Source organism: Lepidochelys kempii, chromosome 1, assembly GCF_965140265.1.
Source record: "Lepidochelys kempii isolate rLepKem1 chromosome 1, rLepKem1.hap2, whole genome shotgun sequence".
Taxonomy (NCBI): domain Eukaryota; kingdom Metazoa; phylum Chordata; order Testudines; family Cheloniidae; genus Lepidochelys; species Lepidochelys kempii.
Genome location: NC_133256.1, coordinates 276,623,174 through 276,643,604, shown reverse-complemented (window position 1 = coordinate 276,643,604; position 20,431 = coordinate 276,623,174). Strand labels below are relative to the sequence as shown.

The 20,431-nt window shown below is 41.2% G+C and overlaps 1 protein-coding gene across 3 annotated transcripts in view; it reads left to right on the top strand.

The window, feature by feature from the left end:
• Positions 1 to 20,431, top strand: part of METTL25 (methyltransferase like 25) — a 105,543-nt gene that overhangs the window by 29,126 nt on the left and 55,986 nt on the right. For all 3 annotated transcript variants that reach the window (XR_012156728.1, XM_073327623.1, XM_073327622.1), the window contains 3 exons: positions 3,587 to 3,687; positions 13,197 to 13,838; positions 16,496 to 16,640. Coding sequence is in view for 2 of the 3 variants with exons in the window: in XM_073327623.1 (XP_073183724.1) it covers positions 3,587 to 3,687; positions 13,197 to 13,838; positions 16,496 to 16,640 (888 nt within the window). In the remaining variant the exon portion in view is untranslated. The remainder of the gene's footprint in view (positions 1 to 3,586; positions 3,688 to 13,196; positions 13,839 to 16,495; positions 16,641 to 20,431) is intronic.

Genomic DNA, 20,431 nt, shown 5'->3' with positions numbered 1-20,431 from the left:
AAAAGATGTTTGAGAGACAGAAACACCTCCAGAGTTCTCTAACCTGTGAAATAATTTTAAAACCTTGTAATATGGATACACATAATAGTAACAACTTTTAGGGTGGGTTGTTTGAAAAGGAGCACACCAGGTCATTAAAGTGCTTTTGAAAATCCAATCCTTAAATCTTTAATAGGGCTTAAAAGCTATATTGGGGACAGGGCCATTTGGAGTGCAATTCTGAATCCAGGTCTTAGCATGGTTCTCCGTTGCTTCCTGGCATAGCTTATTGTGGGCCATATCAGATCTCCAGCTTCCTTGACCTCAGGGTGTGGAATGTAAAAGATCCTGGTCCAGAGGAGGGGATTTGGAACAGGAGAATTCCTCTTGGTAGGAGATTAGGGTCTGAATGTAGGAAGGGCAGCATGCTGGAGAAATGGACCCAGAGATGTCATTTTACCCTCCACAAATTAATGCTGCCCTAGTCAATATAAATTTACCCACCTTTCCCCTCCATGCATCTCCACAAAACCCTTCTTTAGCAGAGGTTCTGGTTCATCAGCCAGTACAGCAGGGAATTCCATCATCAACCTGACTCCTACAGAAGCTGTGCTGACCAAGAGGAGAAGCTGGTATACAGGAACATGGCCTCTGTGTAGATGGACGTAGCCTGTGTGGATCCTGAAGTTCGTTTAGGAATATAGACAACTGCTGGTTTCAAGGGTCAAACCCTCTGCATTTTCCACAGGAGGTGAGGGTGCACAAATCCTGCTCTCTATCAGAACACTGCCTAGGAAACTCTTCAAGGAGAACTTCACAAAATGTCCTGTCTTCAACATGCAATTCAGTTGACCAATATGTGGGATAATATATGTCTGTTAATTACTGAGGTAGGAATTGTAGATGTATATTGCATCGTACAATTAATGTCGTTTTCCAAACCAATAACAGCTCCTTACACCCAAAGAGTTTACAGTCTAGAGGTACAGCAGATACATTTCAGTACAAAATAAGACAAATCACACTTAGGTTGTTGTTAGCATGTTGTAGGAAGAATGTTTCAGAGAATAAATGAGTCTTAGCTTTTTTCAGGAAGAGGGTTCTTTGTTTCTAAAATTACTAATTTTTGCTTGAGTCAGCTATTATTCACATTTTAAAGAGAGACTAAAAGCATAGCCACTTAAATTAGGTGAGTAATTATGAGCAAGATCTTGAGGGAACAACAGCACAGTGCATTGCAAAAGTGTTTTAAAGAAAGACTTTTATTTTTTAAACTGGAAAATTCCCTGCAGATTTCCTCAAACTTTGCAGTTTTCCCCTGCAGTATTCCACTGGCTCTATCTGTATGTTTTTTCATTAGACTGCAGTATATCAGTTATTATAACAGCATGTTTGAAAAGTGGAAAAAGTCCTTCAGTCACTAAAAATCCTTACAAAAACCCAATATTTAAACTAATAATTTTACATTTTCCACGTTTTCCCCTATGTTCTGGGTCATATGCTGATGAGTAAGCACAGTGGACAGACTGGAAAAAGTGGGAAGAATGAACATAAAGACATTTATGGACCATTAGTAACTATGATGATAAGCACTTTTTATATGCAGGTAAATGTGTAGATAGAAAAAGACATTAATTTTGAGTTGGAACCTCAGCTGGTGTAAATCAGCCTACCTGCAGGATTTGTCTCTTTGCTTTCAAAAGTGCTTCAATTCAGGTTAAGTATTGGGATCTCAGACTCTGCTCACTTAATATTTTAAATGCCCCCATCTGGGCTTCGACATTTATACTGAAGTGCATGGGGTAGTATATGGTGTATATTTCATAACAATATTGCTAGTTTTGGAGCAAGATTTGCCCAATATTTCCCTTATTTGGGAAAAACTTAAATTTTTGTCAACAAAGGATTTTATCTGAACAGGGAAATAGAATATATATTATTTGGGGAAAGTTGTCTTTGAAATGGAAAAAAGTTCTAAAAATCACAGAAATGAAGATCCTGATACTTTGGTATCTGTGATCCTCTGCTGCCCCCCTCCCCTCCCCCACCCCCCCACTTCAGATCCTAACCTGTCTGAAGATGTAGAAAAGCTGCAAGATCTCATCTCTCAGCATAAGATTACGTCAGCACCATGCTCGTGTGGGGGAAGAACCCTAAAGTTCTCAATTGGAATGGTTACAATTTTGGGTTTTTTAGGAGAATCTGGGCCGTAACAAGTATTTTTACATTTAATGAGAACCTTCAGAAGTCCTCAATAAAACAGTAAAAATGAAATGACAAACATTGGTTTCTCCCATATGCTTTTGTTTGTTAATTTTAAAGTTTATGATTTTCTTTTGTTTGTTCATAGATTCTATATTAGATTCAAAGTATTGTCATAATAGTTTGTTATACAGAACCAGATGTTTTAAAAATGCAGAGATCCTATGGATCTTGGAGAAAGTGGGGAAAACTCTAGGATTCTCATGAACTCAGTTCAACCTTTTATAAATAAGTAATGCATTGGGCATTGTTCCCAGCATGATGTGATTAAGGAATGAACGTAGTTATTGTCTGATTATCAGTTTCTGGACAAATTAAGACAGTAATGCAGGAAAGAGGAAGGTGTATTAATCTGACTAGTTATGCAGAAAAGTGTCTCTAACTGTCCTATGTTTTGTTTTCTGTTCTGTAAGTGTGCTCTCAGGGTTCAGTTCTGCATATCTTACTTCACAAGTATTTTATGTCTCTGTATGTGTGACTCCACACAGACAAGTATCCAGGCCCCACCCCCGCCGGTGGGCCTGCAGGTATCATTTTTTCCCCTCTATACACACAGCTATCTCCTGCAAAGTCTCTTAGTCCTTGGGTCTGGGCAAGCAGGGATAAGCAGGTGTTGTATGCCTGCTATTTATCCCATCCCCCAAGCAAATGGTCAGGGAGTGGGCCTTGGCTCTGTCCCCTCAGGACAGCTGAGCCAGTGTGAGGGTAGTACTCTGTTGGTAAGGATCAGTAGTGGATTACTACCCCTTGCAACAAATGGGGAGCAGGTAAAGAATTGTGCTTCTCTTGCCTCCATTTCCTCGGTATAACTGATAATGGCTTGAAGTGTGTGTATTGTGAGATGATCGGCAAACAAGCAGAATTAATAGAGTGATCATCATTTTAAAGTGCCAGAATCAGCAAACTGTGCTGTGAGAATGTTTCCCAACACTGCCTTTATGTTTCCTCTGAGTATAAGTAAATGTAGTTGTAGTAAAGTACATGAAAAAGAGCTAAACTAAATTCCTGTGGGGAGGAAGGAATAAGAGATCACATTTCATAGTAGCAATTTTTTGTCATACTAGATATTTTATTCTGTGTTTTGTTAGTATTGCTTACAATATTACCGGTATTGCTCTGATGTTGTTCAGTTTCACTAAATCATCTCTGATTCAGAAGTATAATCATAAGAGCATTCTTACAACTTCTTAGTGAAAACAAAACTGCTGCAGTCCAAAACCACCGATATATTCAGATATGAACTTTTTAAAAATATATATTTATGGATAGATGTTGACTCATCTGAGGACTATGAAGGCCAGACAGTCTGAATTGTATTAATATTTCTGTTTTTCTGATCTCTCAGAAATCAAAACAGATGAGTTTATGAATAATAAGAAATCTCATGAAGTGCAGAAAATGTCAGAATTGATAGACAGCATTGCAAATTTTTGTGGTATAAAGCAGGTAAGAATGTACTTTTCAGTGTGTATTACCATATAATTTACAAATACTTGGTTCATCTTTTCTATCTTGTTCAAATCTTAGATTTTGATATATACTTAATGTGGATTTTATTTTTCATTTTAGTAATAGTGACTGAAGGGGAAGCCTTAGAGCAAAGCTGAGGGGCTCTTTACCCACCCCATTGTTAGCTTCAGGCAGATAACCTCTCCAGTTATTATTACAATTATGAATCATGAAAAATAGTCATGATTTTATATGCTGAGCAGTTAAAAGCTGCACTGCATGTTGCCAGGAATGTTGTGTTCCTTGTACGGTAGTGATAAGACGAGAACAGTAACGAATAGGGAAGCAGAACTTCATTCTCTACATTCCATTAGGCTCATAAAAATAGCAAATAAAACAGAATACAGTATCTCAAAAGTTTTAAATGTAAATTTTTCTATTTTTGCACTAAAGAATTGGAATTTCCCCCCTCTTTAGTGCCATCCACCATGATACAAAACACTCATTTGGTGAGTGAGCCTTGTTGGTCCAACTGTTCCTGGTTCCAGACTCATAAGCAGCAGGTCAAAGTGACTTCAGCCACTCCTCTACTCCCTGGTAGCAGTCTGGTCATGGATATGATGGACGCTCAGCAATTTCATATACACCTCTACCCCGATATAACGCGGGTTCGCATACAATGTGGTAAAGCTCTGACACGCCGCTCTGAGCAGCGTGTTAAGGGTGCCGGCCCGGACCGGGCCTGAGGGGTTGGATAAGGGGCAGAGGGTCTAGGGGGTGGTCAGGGACTCCCCCCGCCCCAGGGTCTGGGAGGCAGGAGCTGTGAGGGGGCACTTTTGGGGGCCCCACAGTCCCAGAGTGGCCTGAGAGATTAGCGGGGAGCCGGGAGCAGCCCACTCTGCTTCCCTTGCCCCGGCCCCAGCTATGTCGCTCAGGGGAGGGAGCTTGGGGGAAGGGAACCGCCCACCCCCGCACTTACCAGCAGCGGCGGAAGCGGAGCAGCCCAGCTCCAACCTGCTCCACTCCACCAGCTCCCAGCCGCGGCGTTCCGCTTCCTGCCTCCGGTGAGTGCGGGACCTTTCCCCAACACCCCGTTCCCCTCACCCCACCAGTGACACAGGCGTCCTTTCCCCAACCTCCCCACAGTCACTGGCAGCGGGAAGCGGAGCAGCCCAGCCCCAGCCCACTCCACTCCGCCAGCTCCCAGCCACAGCACTCCGCTTCCCGCCGAAGGTGAGTACGGGGGGCGTCCTTTCCCCAACCTCCCCACACTCACCGGCGGCGGGAAGCGGAGCGCCACGGCTTGGAGGTGGTGGAGTGGAGCAGGCTGGGACTGCGTTGCTCTGCTTCCCACCACTGCCGGTGAGTGCCTATCATGGGGCGGGGGATGTGAATCAGGGTTGGTGCAGTCAGGGGCAGGGAGTAGGGGGGTTGGGTAAGGGGTGGGGTCCCGGGGGTAATTAGGGACTGGGGTCTCTGGAGGGGGCGGTCAGGGAACAAGGAACAGGGGTCCGAAGCAAGTTCGCTATAACGTGATGAGATTTTTTTGTCTCCCGAGGACCACGTTATATCGGGGTAGACGTGTAGATGTTAAATAGTATGCAGCATATATACTTGTGGGACTTAGTAGGTGAGGAAAGGAAAAGTTGCCCACCACAGCTTTCTGCATATATTCTAAGGGTATAAAGAAAAGGAGTACTTGTGGCACCTTAGAGACTAACCAATTTATTTGAGCATAAGCTTTCGTGAGCTACAGCTCACTTGCGAATACAGACTAACACGGCTGTTACTCTGAAACCTGTCATTCTATGGGTATGTCTATGCTCTGAGCTAGAGGTATAAATGCCAGCTTGAGGATACATACCCATGCTACCTTGATGAGAGCTAGCATGCTAAAAATAAAGCTGTGGTAGGAGGGCTAGCCGCCCCAAGTAAATACCCATGTGACACACTAGGAACGTTCTTGGGCAGCTAAACATTACCATTGCTTGCATTACCATTAACTATATTCTATTTTTAGTGTGCTGTCTCGACCAGCACTAGTGTGGGTCTGTCTCATCCAGCTTGAAATATAGACGTATCCCGAGATAAAAGATTGGAACCACCTCAGTGTGCTAACTCTGATTCCTGGTACAATTGTTGCAATCAGCCAGCACTCTGTCTTTATTTGATTGACAATTGACAATAAAAGATGCGTATTTTTAACTGTGAGTATGTACATTTGTTGGTTTCAAGCATCTTTGGCCAAAGAATTGATTCTTTTGGTGGTTGTTTTGAAAAAAATAACTTAGGACCATTGATTTTAATGAAAAACGCGGCTATACCGTATGTCACTAAATATGAAATACAGATGGCTTTATAAAAAGAAAAGGAGTACTTGTGGCACCTTAGAGACTAACCAATTTATTTGAGCATGAGCTTTCGTGAGCTACAGCTCACTTCATCGGATGCATACCGTGGAAATTGCAGCAGACTTCATATACACACAGAGATCATGAAACAATACCTCCTCCCACCCCACTGTCCTGCTGGTAATAGCTTATCTAAAGTGATCATCAAGTTGGGCCATTTCCAGCACAAATCCAGGTTTTCTCACCCTCCACCCCCCCACACACAAACTCACTCTCCTGCTGGTAATCCAAAGTGACACAATGTGCATGATAATCAAGGTGGGCCATTTCCTGCACAAATCCAGGTTCTCTCACCCCCTCAGCCCCCTCCAAAAAACACACACACACAAACTCACTCTCCTGCTGGTAATAGCTCATCCAAAGTGACCACTCTCCCTACAATGTGCATGATAATCAAGGTGGGCCATTTCCAGCACAAATCCAGGTTTTCTCACCCCCCTACCACCATACACACACAAACTCACTCTCCTGCTGGTAATAGCTCATCCAAAGTGACCACTCTCCCTACAATGTGCATGGTAATCAAGGTGGGCCATGTCCAGCACAAATCCAGGCTTTCTCACCCCCCCCCTTTTTTTTTCCCCCGGGGACACACACACACACACACAAACTCACTCTCCTGCTGGCAATAGCTCATCAAAACTGACCACTCTCCAAGTTTAAATCCAAGTTTAACCAGAACGTCTGGAAGGCGGGGGTAGGAAAAAACAAGGGGAAATAGGCTACCTTGCATAATGACTTAGCCTCTCCCAGTCTCTATTTAAGCCTAAATTAATAGTATCCAATTTGCAAATGAATTCCAATTCAGCAGTTTCTCGCTGGAGTCTGGATTTGAAGTTTTTTTGTTTTAAGATAGCGACCTTCATGTCTGTGATTGCGTGACCAGAGAGATTGAAGTGTTCTCCGACTGGTCTATGAATGTTATAATTCTTGACATCTGATTTGTGTCCATTTATTCTTTTACGTAGAGACTGTCCAGTTTGACCAATCTAAATGGCAGAGGGGCATTGCTGGCACATGATTCCATATATCACATTGGTGGATGTGCAGGTGAACGAGCCTCTGATAGTGTGGCTGATGTGATTAGGTCCTGTGATGATGTCCCCTGAATAGATATGTGGGCACAGTTGGCAACGGGCTTTGTTGCAAGGATAAGTTCCTGGGTTAGTGGTTCTGTTGTGTGGTATGTGGTTGTTGGTGAGTATTTGCTTCAGGTTGCGGGGCTGTCTGTAGGCAAGGACTGGCCTGTCTCCCAAGATTTGTGAGAGTGTTGGGTCATCCTTTAGGATAGGTTGTAGATCCTTAATAATGCGTTGGAGGGGTTTTAGTTGGGGGCTGAAGGTGACGGCTAGTGGCGTTCTGTTATTTTCTTTGTTAGGCCTGTCCTGTAGTAGGTAACTTCTGGGAACTCTTCTGGCTCTATCAATCTGTTTCTTCACTTCCGCAGGTGGGTATTGTAGTTGTAAGAAAGCTTGACAGAGATCTTGTAGGTGTTTGTCTCTGTCTGAGGGGTTGGAGCAAATGCGGTTGTATCGCATCTCAGGCATTGGCACCCTGACAGCAGGATTGTCTGGCTATGTAGACTCCCTCCTCAGGCCCTACGCTACCAGCACTCCCAGCTACCTTCGAGACACCACTGACTTCCTGAGGAAACTTCAATCCATCGGTGATCTTTCTGATAACACCATCCTGGCCACTATGGATGTAGAAGCCCTCTACACCAACATTCCACACAAAGATGGACTACAAGCCGTCAAGAACACTATCCCCGATAATGTCACTGCTAACCTGGTGGCTGAACTGTGTGACTTTGTCCTTACCCATAACTATTTTACATTTGGGGACAGTGTATTCCTTCAGATCAGCGGCACTGCTATGGGTACCCGCATGGCCCCACAGTATGCCAACATTTTTATGGCTGATTTAGAACAACGCTTCCTCAGCTCTCGTCCCCTAAAGCCCCTACTCTACTTGCGCTATATTGATGACATCTTCATCATCTGGACCCATGGAAAAGAAGCCCTTGAGGAATTCCACCATGATTTCAACAACTTCCATCCCACCATCAACCTCAGCCTGGTCCAGTCCACACAAGAGATCCACTTCCTGGACACTACAGTGCTAATAAACAATGGTCACATAAACACCACCCTATACCGGAAACCTACTGACCGCTATTCCTACCTACATGCCTCCAGCTTTCACCCTGACCACACCACACGATCCATCATCTACAGCCAAGCTCTGCAATACAACCGCATTTGCTCCAACCCCTCAGACAGAGACAAACACCTACAAGATCTCTATCAAGTGTTCTTACAACTACAGTACCCACCTGCGGAAGTGAAGAAACAGATTGATAGAGCCAGAAGAGTTCCCAGCAGTTACCTACTACAGGACAGGCCTAACAAAGAAAATAACAGAACGCCACTAGCCGTCACCTTCAGCCCCCAACTAAAACCCCTCCAACGCATTATTAAGGATCTACAACCTATCCTAAAAGATGACCCAACACTCTCACAAATCTTGGGAGACAGGCCAGTCCTTGCCTACAGACAGCCCCGCAACCAGAAGCAACTACTCACCAACAACCATATACCACACAACAGAACCACTAACCCAGGAACTTATCCTTGCAACAAAGCCCGTTGCCAACTGTGCCCACATATCTATTCAGGAGACATCATCACAGGGCCTAATAACATCAGCCACACTATCAGAGACTCGTATACCTGCACATCCACCAATGTGATATATGCCATCATGTGCCAGCAATGCCCCTCTGCCATTTACATTGGTCAAACTGGACAGTCTCTACGTAAAAGAATAAATGGACACAAATCAGATGTCAAGAATTATAACATTCATAGACCAGTCGGAGAACACTTCAATCTCTCTGGTCACGCAATCACAGACATGAAGGTCGCTATCTTAAAACAAAAAAACTTCAAATCCAGACTCCAGCGAGAAACTGCTGAATTGGAATTCATTTGCAAATTGGATACTATTAATTTAGGCTTAAATAGAGACTGGGAGTGGCTAAGTCATTATATAGTCCAACCCCCCCCACCCCCCAGACGTTCTGGTTAAACTTGGATTTAAACTTGGAGAGTGGTCAGTTTGGATGAGCTATTGCCAGCAGGAGAGTGAGTTTGTGTGTGTGTGTGTGTGTGTGTCCCCGGGGGGAAAAAAAAAAAGGGGGGGGATGAGAAAGCCCGGATTTGTGCTGGACATGGCCCACCTTGATTACCATGCACATTGTAGGGAGAGTGGTCACTTTGGATGAGCTATTACCAGCAGGAGAGTGAGTTTGTGTGTGTATGGTGGTGGGGGGGGGGTGAGAAAACCTGGATTTGTGCTGGAAATGGCCCACCTTGATTATCATGCACATTGTAGGGAGAGTGGTCACTTTGGATGAGCTATTACCAGCAGGAGAGTGAGTTTGTGTGTGTGTGTGTTTTGGAGGAGGGTGAGGGGGTGAGAGAACCTGGATTTGTGCAGGAAATGGCCCACCTTGATTATCATGCACATTGTGTAGAGAGTTGTCACTTTGGATGGGCTATTACCAGCAGGAGAGTGAGTTTGTCTGTGGGGGGGGTGGAGGGTGAGAAAACCTGGATTTGTGCTGGAAATGGCCCAACTTGATGATCACTTTAGATAAGCTATTACCAGCAGGACAGTGGGGTGGGAGGAGGTATTGTTTCATGATCTCTGTGTGTATATAAAGTCTGCTGCAATTTCCACGGTATGCATCCGATGAAGTGAGCTGTAGCTCACGAAAGCTCATGCTCAAATAAATTGGTTAGTCTCTAAGGTGCCACAAGTACTCCTTTTCTTTTTGCAAAGACAGACTAACACGGCTGTTACTCTGAAAGATGGCTTTATGTTAACTTTATTCCATCATTCAGTCATATACTGTAACAGTATTTATTTGTTCAGTTACAAATCCCTAATATATGAAAAGAGCTGTCCAGTTACATTTTGTTTAAATTCTCCTTTTTAGTTATTAAAAAGCAACTTCTTTTGTTTTAGTTACCTTTAAACTTTAAAAAATAATATGAATTGTAAAGTTTTAGGAGAGTTTTTTCCTTATTGATTTCTTTCAATCCTGCTGACAGAACAAAATATATATAACATTTAATTAAAAAATATAGAGCAATGAAAACACAACACATGTTTTACAACAGCACAGCTGTCCTCAGGGTGTTTCTTTCAGAAATTACAGATCACTGAAGGATTGAAAAGTGCCCTTAGATTCACCTCCGTATCTATGATGTATAATGGGTGGTAGAGGATATTGTTCTCTTGTGGTGCTTTATTATGCATTATAACAAATAGTAAAATGGGTATGAAAGCAGAAATGTTATGCTTATTGTAATCACTTTCAAGTTAACTGTTTGAGTTAAAACGTTTTACAAGAGCTTTAAAGTTTTGTTACTTAAAAAAAAAGTTTTCTACCCCATTTTAGTATTGTTCCTAATACACACTGTTACTGAAACATCATACAAATGGAACTTTATATAAAGGTCTTTGTTTCATTCTGAAAATAAGCTAGTGTAATTCTTGTTTTCTTTTACACATATTTGTAAAATTTTCCTTGGAAGATGCAGTATGCACAACAAATTCATTCAGTGTATGAAACAAATAAGATTTAATTCTGCATTCATTATGTATTTCATTCAAGGCTTGATGCTGGGAACTGCTCACAGTCTTCTGGAAAATGATGTCCATGCCTGTATTGGGCCAGGAACTATGTTTAAACATAGTACCCAGCCCAATGTGGACAGAGCTTTTGTAGTTTATTATGTCACGGAAATTTCATTATAAAAGTTCATGCTTGGCATGTATATCATAGTGTGTTGAGTATCTTTCCTTATATGGAATTACAGCAGGGATTAATTTAGTCCAATATGTTTGTTTCAGCATATAATCACTGCCTATTTTTAAACCTATATTTTCTTTTCACTTGACAAAAACCACAAATGTTAAAAGTGTATGGTGTTTATCTGTATGTTTTTTTCACTAGATAATAAAGGAAAATATCTTGTCAAAACAGTTGTACATCTTTACAGCCACTAGAGGTCATGGTAATAGGTTTCTGAACAATTCACAATCTGAATGTATGTCCACTTAGTTCCTTTCAGAGGAATAGTAATACAAATGCTATCTGAAGGTTGGGGTGTGGATAAAATCATGACACATTCTGCATTACAATAATATCTATCTATCTTCGAATTCCATCCTGTCATTATTTCTTAACTAACTGGCAAAAACATTCCACATGTTCCTTTCTTGTTTTTCTTTTAGATCTTTGTGGGAGGCATCTGGTGTGATGGTGGAGAGGGTGGCAAGTGAACTATTATTACAAAAGTTACAGCCAAAGTCTATCTCATCTCTCTTCCACCAAAAGTGTGTGTAGACACATGTCACGCAAAGAATTTAAGGATTAAGTTGGAAAACATAGAGAAAACTGACAGAAAGAAAGCAATAGGAAAAAAAAAAACATACTCTTAATCCTTGCATAATATCTCTGAGTCATAAATTCAGTCCATAATTAGTTTTACCCGAATCATAAATACTCTCTGCTCTGTGTAGTCCCTTCCTTGACTTTTATCCAAAAATACCTGGGTTACTAATTCTCGGATTTCTTGGCTTGAATAAAAATTATAGCATCCTCGGGACTTCAAAAAATAAAACTGTCCTTTTTATTCCAGCCTTGCTGAATTCAAAGGTACTGCCTGGTAACTAAGTATGTGCAGTTCATCTTAAGCCTGGGTGAAACCTTTTATGCCTGTTCACATGGTTTGGCATAAAATCAGAGCAGATGTTCAAATGAGACATATTAGAGTCCAAAAATCCTTGGATCAAGCTATTCAGGAGCATATACCTAACACGCAAGGTTTTTTATATAGTCCATATAATTCTTAGCAGATATTGGATCAAAGGAAATTTTTGTGAAGTCTCCATTCTGTTAAGAAGTGGCTCTCTGTTACCTACTCCGAAATCAAGCATTGGGCTGGGGCCTCATGTACAATCAAAATTCACATAGTGCAAGACACGAGGTTGTGCAAAGTTGTGTAAAGTTCTTACTTTCTGTCCTGTTCCTGCTGCTATTATGTGCACTGCTTCACTGCATTATGTTGGCTCAGCCATAGGTTGGAACTATCTTACGGTTATAAGAAGCTTCAGAGTAGCAGCTGTGTTAGTCTGTATCCGCAAAAAGAACAGGAGTACTTTTGGCACCTTATAGACTAACAAATTTATTACAAGCTTTCGTGGGCTACAGCCCACTTCATTGGATGCATAGAATGGAACATATAGTAAGATGGTGGAGGTAAGATAGAAGGTGGAAGTTACCATACAAACTGTGAGAGGCTAATTAGCCTCTGACAGTTTGTATGGTAACTTCCAACTTATCTGTATATATGTATGTGTATATATATATGTATATATATATATCTTACTATATGTTCCATTCTATGCATCCGATGAAGTGGACTGTAGCCCACGAAAGCTTATGCTCTAATAAATTTGTTAGTCTCGAAGGTGCCACAAGTACTCCTGTTCTTTTTACAAGAAACTGAAAACCTAGGCATTCCAACTTTCTTCTCATCAGCGGACATCAGGAAAGGTGTATGGCATGCAAGCTCCTACCTAAGGCATCTGTAATATGTCAATGCAAGATCACCCTTACCTTGAAGTGATCTTCCTTGGGTTGGTTACACGGACTTAGTTTCCCAGGTCTGCCAGCAGTGGCTCAAAGTGGCTACACTTGAGAATATGGCCCATTAATTTTTGATATTACTTTTTTTTTAAACAAAATTAAATTCTGCACAAGAGTACATTAAAAGACTTAGAAAAGTCAGGAGGCTGAAAGTCATGATTATTTCATTGACTGTGTTTCTGTGATAGAACTAAACCAGTTTTAACATATTTGTATTTTAAAACCAGAAGCTGAGCAAAATAAAAGTTAAGTAAATTATGAAATCTATACTTCTTTTTCTTAGGGAAATGTTTTTTATTAGCATGTGTTTGAAACATGTCTTATTTTGAAACATGTCTTATTTTTAATTCATTCTGTTATCTTTACTATAGGTGATTGACCTGGGCTCTGGAAAAGGCTACCTAAGCTCCTTTTTATCCATGCAATATAATCTAAAGGTTTATGGAATTGATTCCTCAAACACCAACACTTATGGAGCTAATGAAAGGAACAGGAAATTGAAGAAACACTGGGGAGCTTATCAAAGTCGGGCAAGAGCAAATGTCAGAGGCCAAGTGTTGGAAGAGCCAAAGGATAGGGCAGTGCAAGATGAAATAAAATGTAGAGCAAATATCAATGAAAAGCTTTTAAGTACTAACAACAGTCTTTTAAGTCAAGACCAGACGGCTAGCTCAGATTCTGTTCCTTTGGAAATTACTGGTGCTTTCACAGACTCTGCTATGTTGAAAACTGGCAAACAAACTGAACCTCATTTGGTGACTCAGACACAGTCTGACGGGAACAAAATTTCTGAAAATGCTTTTTCTCTTCTAAACATTCTACCTGCTGATGCTGTAGAAGCTGTTTCTTCATCTAAATGTAACATGGAGCTCTGTGAAGAGGAAAAAGAGCAAAGAAAAATGGCTTCCATCAAGGCCAAAGCAAGCAAGTCAAATGACTCAAACATTTATTTGCCATTGACCTCATACGTCACTGCAGAAACAGAACTCCGTGATATCATTACGGATCTGGAGGTTATTTCACTTATTAGTATTCTTATTTTTGAAGTACCAGTGTCAGATTTGCCATTGCTTTTGCACCTTCTGTATGCATTTTCACCTGTGCAAAGTGATTGCCAATTGGGTGTAGAATGCTGTCAGAAGTGTGACTGGAGAATTCTGACTCGGTAACACTTCACACCCACTTTGCATAATCATTTCTTACTGATGCATTTTTTTTTCCTATTTCAGAAGATGTGCTGGACTACTTTTGGCTAGGTGAATTAAGCACTACTTAGCACTACTTATGTAGTGGCTGAAATTACCACTTAAAACAAAGTTAACAGCAACTGTGCAATGATATTCATCAACTGTCCTGTAACTTTACTTTTCTAGTTACATATAACACATGAAATTACAAGGAGAGTAATTTATATTTACACGTTATTCAGGAGAATATATTTTGCATTAAAAACAACTTTTGTGAAATTATTGTTATTTAGTAATTAAAATGTACGAAACCTGAAATTGAAATTTAGGTATGAAATACTTTATATGGTACAGTATAATAACCCCTTTTATGGACTTGCCAAATAATTTTATTTATAAGCATCATTTTTTTACAGTTTGGATTTTCGGACTTAAAGATAATGATAGTTTAATAATCGACTGAACAACTGAAGCCTGATCTCAGTTTCCCTGTACCTTATGAAATCATTTACACTGGTACAAAGTGAGCACAAAGAAAATGCTACCAAGTAAGAATGATTGTGTTTTACATCCAGGTGCTCTCTTTGCACTTATGTAAATAAATGCAAAAGATGGAGATGAACAGAGATCAGGCCCCTACTTTCATTTTTAGAAGCAAAGCCAGACTATGGTTGCTACAAATAGTAAACAGTACTGCCTGGCAGGATATGTGATAAATTGTACCATTAAAAGGCTTTTAAAAACTTCATTACAAGTGATTAACACTTTGTTTTAAAACAATCAACTGATTTTGCAGTACAGGCAGTCCTCGACTTTATGACATTCGAGTTATGACAAACAGCACTTACGGCGTTCATAAATTGTCATCGTGTTTCGACTTTGTGACGTTGGTTTTGACTTTCTGATGCTTGATCCAACATTGTTCCTATGGGAAATTTGAGTTATGACATTTTTGACTTAAGACACAATTTTCAGGAACCAATTGTGTCATAAGTTCGAGGACTGCCTATATTCCTAAACACTGAGAAAGTTTGGAGAAAAACTGCAGTGTTGATTGATTTATTTGGCAAAACTTTAAAATTAATTTGAATCGCTAAAACAGTATCAGGGTTTGAATATATGTTTGTGTGTAGCCCAGAGCTAATGCTGAATTAATGAATTCTGTTAGATAGATCCACTGTATAAGGGATCGGAATCTGCTCTCAGTTACACCAATAATGGCGTTTACAAAAGGGGAATTGAAGTAGGTAGATCACAATAGTATAACTCAGAAAAAATTTGGCTTTTGGACTGTTTTAACAGAATCTTCATATTTAATATGGTTTTTAGGTCTCTCGCATCTGGTGGCCATCTTCCACCATCTTTCCTTTGGGAGAATTTGTTCAACTTTTCCAGCCTGCAGGTTTAATGCTGTTCTTGCAGGGGCATGAATTTCCATCCTTTACTAGTCCCCATAGCCCTTCTTAAGGCTCTTTACCATTAAGGGAGGAAGTACTGAAGAGTGCTTATTTCACTATAGAGTCTGCTAAGGAAAGAGGATTGTACAGAGGGCACTTAATTCTTACAGGCTGAAAATTCCAGAGAGATTTGGAATGGAGTAGAAGTATAGCAGGGAGAGAAGTGAGGGTGAAAGAGAGGAACAAAGGGATGACGGACAGTATAGTGGAGGAGGGAAGGAGAGAAGTATCATGGTGGGAAGTGAGACAAAGGATAACTGGGATGGAGAAATAAAAGAAAGGGACAAAAGGAGAGTGAGGAAGAAGAATACAGGAAATGGGGAGAGAGGGAAGAAGAGTATATTATCCATAACTAAGGCTCTGATCATTCTTCCATTGAAGTCATTGACAAAACTCCCATTGACTTCAGGGACTCTGGGTTGGGCTCTTTAGAGAGGAGAGATACTGCAGAGTCAGAGCAAACAAAACAGATGGAGAAACAGCAGTCACAAGCAGCACTGATTTTCAGTCACAGGTGGAAATTATTGCCAATGTCTGCTGAGGCATTGAAAAGTAGCAGTAGTGTCGTGGGTACATTCAGTCATGCAAGTTAAGGTAGAAAATTTTGAAGAAAACAAAAAAAAAGAAGAGGAAAGAAAAAGGTCAAAAGAGAATGGCTGGTCATTTGGTGATAGGTCTCTGCACTGCCATGCAAGTGGCTCAAGTTCAGTTAATGGTCCTGGGCTTCTGCTTGCTCCTTGCCAAGGAAAGGAATGGATAATAAGGAAAAATTAGAGTAGCCTCACAGTTCCAACAAAGATACAGAGAACACTCCACGAATTTGTTTATAGGAAAGGTTCTCACACTTTGTTGGCACTGAAATGCTTTTGGTGTTCTTCAATAAATTTCCAGAACAGGACACCAGGAGTCTCCATGAGCTTGTATATTTAAATCTCACAGCAAATTAACCATTTATAGCTTGTCTGTTTTTGCTGTTCTTGTCTTTCCTTTAGTTGAAAAGAAATGTTTGTTGCTGTTTATTTTTAGGACTGTATAATGGTGGGACTACATACGTGTGGGGATCTTGCTCCGAATACACTGCGAATCTTTACTGCTAAGCCTGAAATCAAGGCAGTTTGCAGTGTGGGCTGCTGCTACCATCTGTTGACAGAAGAGTTTGAAAACCAAAAAGGTACAGGAATTCTGCTGAACTCAGGTTGCCAGTCTGCAAGATGAGAATATAATTACCTTTTAACTAATAGCTACCTTGTGTCCAGTGGTGCAAGTAGAATTCATTTCTTACCAGTTTCCCCCCAACCAAGTAAAGAGAGGGTTGGGGGGAGACACATGACCTCCCCACATGACCCCTCACGTGACCCAGCCCAGGGCCCCACGCTCTCTCCCTCCCCTCTCCATGATCCATCCCATGTTACCTGGGAGGGGAGCGCTCCCAGTGGGTAGACACGGCACAGGTGCTGTGTGAGCTGCTAAGAGAAGAGGAGGGCTTGCTCCTGGAACAATAGCCAGTTCACAGTCACACCTGCTTTGGGAATTGCCAGCAGAAGAGTTTCAAACCAACTCCCTCTGACAGCAGAGAATATTTTTTTCCAAACACGCTGGCAACCGAGCCCCACACTGGCAGCTCCTTTGGCACAGCTGTGTCGCCTCCAGCCCTGCCCCCAACCCTTCCTTGCAGCTATATCTCCTGAGTCCTGTCTGGGGTCTGTACAGCAGCCCCCGCCAGAGGACAGGGCGAGGCTGGGCCCTGGGGTGGTACAGCCGCACCAGAGGAGCTCCCGGCACAGGGTTATGCTCTTTTCGCAGGTTCTGGGCTCTCCTGGGAACTGCAGTGACAAAAGGAGCAGAACGTGGGACCACTGGGTAGCCCCATGCTGGTAGCTCCTCCGGCGTGGCTGTACTGCCTCCGGCAGGGCTGCTGTGCAAACCCCGGACAGGAGATGCAGGCACACAGCTGTGTGGAAGGGCTGGTGGTGATAGGCCCCATGTTCTGCTCCTCCTGTGTCTTTCCAGTACACCATATATACTATATGGTGTACTGGCTATAAATATCTTACTGGCACAGCATACTGGACCGTACTGCCCTACTTGCAGCACTGCTTGTGTCTATTCTTTTTCAGTGGTTTATTTAGAACTGTTTTTAATTATATTCTGTGAGACATTCACTCCTGGATGCCTTGTAGCTTTCCTGTTATGCCAGCATTTCCAATATTCTTCTTGAAATTAGGCACATTAATGCAGAAGGTTTTTATGTGGTTAAAAATACAGCTGTTTTTATTCCATTACTTCACTCATAAAATGTGGATTCTTTTGGTCAATATGTTTTTATCCTTTTAAAATATTTTGGGCGAGATTTTGCCTTTGGCTGTGTGCACACAACTTCCATTTACTTTGGGTTGTGCATGCATAACTAAGAGTAGAATTTGGCCCTCTGAGTTTAAGCAATTGCTTTAAAAAGTGCCCATCAGAGTGTAGCACTTTGGGCCATTGCCAGGATAGTTTGTAAAACAGTACATGTATAACAGATTTTCCTGGAGTACAAAGCTGAAAGTTGTCTGAGGATATCTTCACACTGAATTAAAAGCTTTCCTTCAAGTGTTAGTTTTTTCATTTCTGGGAAAAGGTTGATATATTTAATTGTAAAGTATAGCCTTCAAAGAAGAAAAAGGTGAGGATTGTAATTGCTCAAGTTTTATCAGTGTGTACTGTAGTATGTGAAACTGATGGACTGTTGTGTTATCACAAAAATTCTGGTTATTTTTAATGTCTGCCATTCAACTCTTGCAGTGGTATAATCGTTGTTACTGTCAAAAATACAATGGTGAATTACACACTGAAGTGAATTTTAAAAAATTCAACAAAGCACAGCAAATAACTGGTGCTGATAATATTAACAAATAAATATGTAGATTTCTAAAACTGGTATTGGTAACAATTTAGCCAAAGTGTTAGATTAATGTATGTGAGAATTTTTGTGACAAATGAAAAAGGGTATTTACCTCAGTAAGCAAATAATTGTTGGATTTTGCATTTAAATGAGGCAGCTGGAAAGCTTTGGAGTGAAGCTTTGTTATATAACATACATGCTTTCTGTGAAAGTGAGAAAGGAGATGAATTCCTCTTTTCCCAGTCCAATAATCTGTGACAAGAACTACAGTAGTTGCCCTGCTGTACTTCACCCTAGAGTCCTCTACTACATCTAAAAATGATAAATGCTAACTGGATCAGCAGTGAAGTAGTTAATGCTAACACTTAAATTTGTCATCAAGCTTGAATCATAGAGTCATAGAATATTAGGGTTGAAAGAGACTTCAGGATGTCATCTAGTCCAATCCCCTGCTCAAAGCAGGACCAATACCAAATAAATCATCCCAGCCAGTGCTTTGTCAAGCCAGGCCTTAAAAACCTCTAAGGATGGAGATTCCACCACCTCCCTAGGTAACCCATTCCAGTGCTTCACCACCCTCCTAGTGAAATAGTTTTCCTTAATATCCAATCTAGACCACCCCCACTGCAACTTGAGACCATTGCTCCTTGTTCGTCATCTGCCACCACTGAGAACAGCCTAGCTCCATCCTCTTTGGAACCCCCTTCAGGAAGTTGAAGGCTGCTATCAAATTCTCCCCTCACTCTTCTCTTCTGCAGACTAAATAATCCCAGTTCCCTCAGCCTCTCCTCATAAGTCACGTGCCTCAGCCCCCTCATCATTTTTGTTGCCCTTTGTTGGACTCTCTCCAATTTGTCCCCATTCCTTCTGTAGAGGGGGGACCAAAACTGGAGGCAGTACTCCAGGTGTGGCCTCACCAGTGCTGAATAGAGGGGAATAATGACTTCCCTCGATCTGCTGGCAATGCTCCTACTAATACAGCCCAATATGCCATTGGCCTTCTTGGCAACAAGGGCACGCTACTGACTCATATCCAGCTTCTCATCCACTGTAATCCCCAGGTCCTTTTCTGCAGAACTGCTGCTTAGCCAGTCAGTCCCCAGCCTGTAGCAGTGCATGGGATTCTTCCTTCCTAAGTGCAGGACTCTGCACTTGTCCTTGTTGAACCTCATCAGATTTCTTTTGGCCCAATCCTCCAATTTGTCTAGATTACTCTGGACTCTAACCCTAACTTGCTGAAGGTGCAATTAATCCCATCATCCAGATCATTAATAAAGATGTTGAACAAAACTGGCCCCAGGACCAACCCATGTTAACACCATGTTAAAATAAGATGAATGGGGTAGTTTACATCTCTCTCAGCTATTGTTTCCGGTTCTCTGCAGACTCAGGCATACATCAGTTCCTCCATTTACAACCACAAGGGTGAGAGTTACTTTTGTAATGAAAGTTTAGATTCCTGAGTATGATTATGCAACAACTGAAAAAGAATCTATGATGCATCAATGTAAGTTCCTTCATAATCTTATTCTACATGAGGTCCTGCTTACAGGAAATAAAAGAACAAAAAAGAGAAGTGAAACCAGGAAGGGAAAGAAAATATTACAAAATCTATCCATATTTTTAGATATATACTCAATAGAAATAATAAATGATGCACAACAATTTTTACTCTAGTAATTAGGCTTAGCCCTCAGGATAATCAGGTGAATTTTACAAGCCCTGATATCAAGTTTTTCTTCCCCAAATGTTAATTACCTATTGTAAAGAGGGCAAAATGACCTGACCTTTCTGTAGGTGTACTTCTTTTTCCAGAGCAGCCCTTAAAGCCTTAAGAAACTAATACTACACTGCCATCACTGCCACCAAAAGTACAAGTGTGATATTTATTGTGACTTGAAACATAAAGTTATGCAGGTGCACAATGATAGGAGATGTTGCTCTTTTGCAGCTTTTTTCTTTTAATTGTATAAATAAAGCCAGATTGTATATTAGAATTTCTAGTTTAATTTCTTGCAGCTTGAAGGGTGTAAGTTATGCTAATGAAGAGTTCCTTATGAAAAGAAAAAGGAAAACAT